Source organism: Dermacentor albipictus, chromosome 1 (assembly GCF_038994185.2).
Source record: "Dermacentor albipictus isolate Rhodes 1998 colony chromosome 1, USDA_Dalb.pri_finalv2, whole genome shotgun sequence".
Classification (NCBI taxonomy): Eukaryota; Metazoa; Arthropoda; class Arachnida; order Ixodida; family Ixodidae; genus Dermacentor; species Dermacentor albipictus.
This window is the reverse complement of record NC_091821.1, coordinates 334,193,673-334,199,672: the sequence shown is the minus strand read 5'-3', so window position 1 is coordinate 334,199,672 and position 6,000 is coordinate 334,193,673. Positions and strand designations below refer to the sequence as shown.

Sequence of the window (6,000 nt, the reverse complement as noted above, 5' to 3'; positions counted from 1 at the left end):
GCTAAAATTTGAATCAGATCCTCCAAACTATTCTTTGTCAAAGATCTTACGCGTGCAGGTGAGCTCTTAAGAGGCAGTGTTGTGAACTGTGATGACTCCGACTCGGAGCCGGATTAAGAATAGCGAGGACCGCGGGCACATCACGATCCCCGCCTCTCGACTTCCTTTTTTTTACGCAAAACAAATTGCTGGCGTATTCAGACGCCGTTAAGATATATGAGAAGGCCACATGAACGTTTTTTGCGCTGTAAGCGATGACTGCGTTAAATTTTTTTTTTGCTTCTATGTTCATTTTTGCGAAAGCACTTTATCATCGGGGCTACAGCCGCCATATTATTCCCGTGCTGATACGGTGGAGCGGCACGTGCTGCAATGGGACGTATTTCCAACGTATCTGTGGCGCCACCCAGCATGGATGCGTTTATACATCTTACGCAGCGCGATGGCCTAATTAAAAAATAAAAAATAAAAATTAACGGTGCCGCAGACGTTGCGGCGTTTTCAAAGGATGAAATACAAGAACTCCTAAACGGCAAATGCAATAAAAATAAGTAAACTTCTCTAAAGGTAGACCGTGGGTTACTCGTAATAATTCTTCATGTGTACACCTGTAGCTGAATACTTGTACTTTCGTTTAGCAGAAAGCTCCAAAAAAGTGCGCAATATTGACTTGTACACCATTAAGATCAAGTTGAAAAACATGCAGGCTTATATCATGACACCCCATATATTATAGTACTTGCAGAAAGCTGTATGTTTGTTCAAAAAGCAATTATCATAAATTCATCGGTGGTATAGCAATTGTTCCTGCCTACATTTTCGTGATAGTTCATCACTGCACGTTTTTGTCATGCTTTTCTCTTTCCTCCTCCTCCTCCCTTGTCATGCTTATTGTAAACACCGCACAATAAATAAAAGTTTCATCGCTGAGTACTGATAAAACGATATGTTGACTGAGGAGTCATCTAACTTATCTTCCTTTTTTTTTCTCTGTAGCATGTCGGTATGGAGACCTTGAGGATCTCGTTTTTAGAGTACGTATTTAACAGATATTGATTTCAATTGCGCTACACGAAATATGAAGCAATTCGAAATAAAACGAAATGCGCGGCTCATTGTCACACAAACTGCGTAGTATACAGACGAACTTGCCGAACTTCTCACTATGCCACTTCTTCCCCAGGTCACAACATGCGCTTCACGACCGTGTAAGAGCGCCAAGCAACGTGCACTTTGCGCGGGTGAACTTCTGTGGATGACTTTTTTTTTCCCTAAATAACTCTCGCGTACTGTACAAAGAGAAACGTGGCATGATTCGCGACATTTACGGTTTACAACTATGTAATTTCACGACAGCAACGCGGTTACTACTGCGATATCACAACGGGATCACACAACATCATACTGTGCCCGAGAAGAAGTGCAGCACAACAATGCGACAAGGTTTAACACTATACAAGTATACGTACAACTGCCCACAGGAGGCGAGAACAACGCCTTTGTCAATCAGTCACTTAAGCTATGTCTCTTATGACGGCACTCGTAAGCGTGTATGCGTGTAATATTGGATTGCGCCGAAAAGGAGAATAGGCGACGGCGTAACATCCATTGCAGTTTTTCAAGCTGCGTTTTCGGAGAGAACAGTTTACTGAAAAAAAAAAAAAAGAGACAGACGCATTTGTGTTAGGTAGGTTGCCTGTACGCTCTATAGTTCGGCACAACTTAAGACAGGAGAGGCCCCGCCCAGATGACCGAATCACGGCAGCCAATTGCCTCCGCGACTAAAGAAATAGTCCCGCTGACGCGACCCGGCCGTTTGGCTCATGACGTCAGTAGAGTGCGCACCCATTGGTGGAGGCTCGTGTGTATTTGCCTTTGAGGGGCAAATGCCGCTGCCTTCTAAAGTTGTACCCGACTGTAGAAGTGATGCGGCCATCAAGAAAACATGGACTCGCTCCATACATGGCGGAGGCGTGAAAGAATGTTCGCAGTTTACCAGCTGCGCCACGAGATGATGGGAGTGGAAATGCTTTCAGCGCCACATAGGCAAGCGTAAGGGTTACTTGCACATTCACAATGCTATAACGGAAAACTAAAGGTGTGGCGGGATAGGGAACATTAACGTCTACCTTAATGGCCACTCTACGATGTTTATGGTGCAACCAGCTACCATGTAACAAGAAGAGAAACAGCCGATTCCAAAACTGCGTCCATCGGTCGTTGACTACCAAACTGGTGTCTTACTGTGTTCTTTTCTTAAACCCTTATGCAGTTTGGCTTCACCGGTGTTCCAATGCTTCGCTGCTTCCGCTTACGATCGCTTCGGATGGCCGGCAGTAGAAGCGAGAAAGCGACCCTGTGATTATCACCGATGTAGCTCTTCGCTGTGCCGAATATATATCACCGGTATCAATACCATACGCTTCCAACGACGATACTCTTAACTATCTGCAGTTACCGTTGTGAGCATTGCTGTGTACTTGACATGACATCCTATTCATTCTACTATTCGTTCGTTACACCACCTCTCCACTCCTTACGCCGAAAATAGCTTGTGCATGTAAGCACATAGCCGTAGCAAGAAATGTTACTCGTGGCTAACCTCCCTGTCGTTCCGTCTATTCCTGCTTCCTGCTGCTCGTTTGCTTACAGCGCAAGTGGAGCAGATTTCATAGTAACGGGCCCAATATTGAGAGCGCTTGGACACGAAACACACTGATCACGCAGGCAGCCTCCTAGACGCGTAAGCAATCTCTTAGTCTTTAAAAGGGTTGCCGAAATGTGTTTCGTAGAAACAACGAATGATCTCAAGAACAATACAGTACCGCTCTGGAAACTTCCTCGCCGAAGGAATATTTCAAAACGCCAAACGTAAGCAGAGTTAGAGGCGACCTGATACCTTCGCTGCTATAGCGTTTTTTCGCAATCATGCGTAAAGCTGAGCTCGGAGGGGTGCGCCGTTCCGCTTTTATCTTTCCCGCTCTGCCAGTTCCACGTCAGCCACAGCCTTATTGTTTCCTTCGCGTTGTGATTCACGTTGCTCCTCTCTTCGCTGTAGGCGAACAATTGGTGTTGTCACAAACTGCTTCGTAATGAAATGATCATACTGTGGAAGGAGAAGAGGAGCCAAGTTTCTTGGCAGCTTGTGCACGCCCACAGCAACGCTTGGCCGACATGGTTCTCGCCAATCAGCGCACTCGCTCGGCCTCTTGATGCTCGTGAATACGGCTGCTTCGAAGGTACCGGCGCCGTTCCATCACAACGTCCACACAACAGTCCTTGTGACATCCACGTTGGAGATAGCTCTCGAGCGAAAATGACGACCGTGATCTGTTTCAAGCGGCAACGCGGCAACTATATGTACACCCAATGGAAACTGGTCCCACCCCACCCGTCTTTAAGGAGACGGAAGGTTTTAGCTCGGGCTTCCGATTGCGAGAGTTCTTAAGCAATTTGAGTCTGATTCACGCGCAAGCAGTACAAGGAACACTTTCTCGTGTCCTGTAACAATCGTTCAATAAAGGTTGCAATGACGTACAGCTTCTGATCGACAAAATGTGCGTATTTTTTTAAGCGACAACTAGGCCGTGAGTCTCCCGGCCTTGCAAAAGAAATCTAATCAAAGGTTCAACAGAACCATCGCGGTGCAGGGCGCAGGAACTCACCCTCTGCTTCCGGCGCCAAGAAAAAAAAAGAAGCAGCGAAAAAGATAGAGAGCTCCAGTGCGTGCAGACATGCTAGCGCCTCTACAAGTGTTGGGCGCTGTTACTCGAAGCTGAGAATGGGGCTCCACCGTGGTGAGCCAGCCTAGACGACGGCCGTGTTCGGCCGAAACATCGGTTATATCTACGTCGCCGCCTGCTTAGGAGACGGGCCTCCGGGCCCCGGCCAGCGAGGAGGCGGTCGTCATGACGGGCGACGAGTTGGGCGTCACCGTGCGCGGGCCCAGGTCGAAGTCGTCGTCGTCATCGTCGTCGCTGGAGTCGGCCTCGCGGAGCCAGGAGGCCCGCGCCGCTTCGTCGGCCAGGGCGTCCGCACCGGCAGAAGCGGCGGCCACGCGATTCTTGGTCGCCGCCTGCGTGCGATGCGTGAGGCCCCGATCGGACGAGGTCGCCGCTGGCTTGTCCGCGCCCGCCGCGGTTGCGGCCACCGAATGGCGGCGACGCGCGATCTCGGATTCTGCGACGGAGAGGAAGGCGGCATCGAGGAATCAGCGCAGTACGGCACGCGAGAAGGGCAAACGCGGAGGCGCGACAAATGCTTCGCACTGACGACATTGACTGAACTAATTCACAGCCCTCGGAGTGCAGTGCAGCAGGCGTGCATGCCCCGGCAAGGGCAATTGAATAACTTATATTTTGAACAACAATCTTTTCTATTATTTTGATGACATTAAACATTATCTTTAAGAAAGTGCATTTCAGATCCAAACCGGCAAACAGACGATACCTGATGCAACTCGATTCTCTTGTCTGCATATGGCGTGCTTCCAGCAATTTTCTTGCAGCTGTGTCATATTATCTTTTATCTCGACAACGCCTTCACTCACACTCGAACGCAATGTAGATCCCAGGTAAGGGAGACCTTACCTTTTTGCCTAATTCATCTGGTGTGCACGACCCTTTATGCAGCGTCCCAGTCAGGCCTAGGTTAGCTTTTCCACACATCAGTGGTATCTCGTAAGTGAGTCTTACGGCGCATGACGCAAAAAGTCTGGTAAAACGCGAGTGCCCGTCCTTCGCTTAATGATGCGACTTGTCCACCAACGACTGTTCTTCCGTTGACCACGTTGTGAGACATGCATGATGCCTGAAACTCTTTTTCATTACGACACTAGAAGCTATGTGAAAGAGAACACACGAGAATTGGTCTTGCTCCGCATGCTACCAATGCAACTCGATGATGGCCACCAAGAGACATGATGCCGAAATCGCTAGATAACTTATGTTTGGTGGACGCAGGTGAGACGAATCACGCCGGTTTGACCGACAAAAGCCTTCGCTCATAACAGAAAGACGACACTTTCAACGTGATTCACAGAATATATCGTCGCCTGTTTAGGCGCCTGTGCTCATACGCTATTCTTCGGCGAGCTGATTAAGTCGCCACCCTCTAACAAACGATGGTTGCAAAAGCATGTTTGCAGTTTAGGCATCATTAACTAGGCCGTTATGATAGTATATACTAGTGACAGCTCACGCGAACGTTTTCTGTAAAGGGGCACCAAAGGGAAGTACCAACTTGGATTTAATGATTGCGCTTCTGGAAGACCAAAAAATTCAACGACACCGGGCGTAAAAACTTAAGAAAAAAAAGCAAAAGCTATAGACATGTGGCGATGGCACCTTGATGTTTCCGCATTAACTTCTGTGGCATTACTGATTTCACCAATGTCTGCTCGGGTTTAGTTAACGAAGGTCCCAATATACCTATAGAAAAACAACAAAATTTTTATACTTTCACTGCGCAGACGCAGGGCAAACACGCGAACAATTCTTTGGAATTTGAAGCGCTCGTCCCCGAGCTAGCTGCAATAGTGGGTGACGCGTATATTTATTTATTTGTTTATTTGCTGCAGTGCTTACCGTTGTAATGACAACGTTCTCAGTTACACAGCCGCATGTACACTTGGAATAGTGGCTGCCATGTATTCACCGGTTGAATAAATGTTCGTTGGAGATGGTAATGTTAAAGATGGTAATGTTGGAGATGGTAAGTCGGCTTCTCCTCACAAATACTGTTATAGCAAAAAAGCCAGATGTACAGGTGCCTGCCACATGTGCGCAGTAGCCTATGAAACGTCATGCTCACGGAACTGATGCTCTACCTCACCTTGTTTCTTTTCGTCCCTATATACCCTTCGCCCAGCGCAGGGTAGCAAACCAGACGCGCGACTGTTAAAGTTTTAACCCTTTTTCTCTTTTACGCCTCTCTCTCTTCGAAACGTCGTCGACGTTCGTCTGTTTGGCGTAAGTTCATCGCGCGTGTACGTGAGTGAGT

General features: G+C 47.9%; 1 protein-coding gene across 1 annotated transcript in view; it reads right to left on the bottom strand.

Annotated features, from left to right (window-relative positions):
• Positions 1-3,612: 3,612 nt before the first annotated feature.
• The window catches only part of LOC135915017 (serine/arginine repetitive matrix protein 1-like), a 180,541-nt gene continuing 178,153 nt past the window's right edge, over positions 3,613-6,000 (bottom strand). The window contains exon 5 of the mRNA XM_065447968.1: positions 3,613-4,179. Within this exon, the coding sequence (XP_065304040.1) occupies positions 3,863-4,179 (317 nt within the window). The 3' untranslated portion in view covers positions 3,613-3,862. The remainder of the gene's footprint in view (positions 4,180-6,000) is intronic.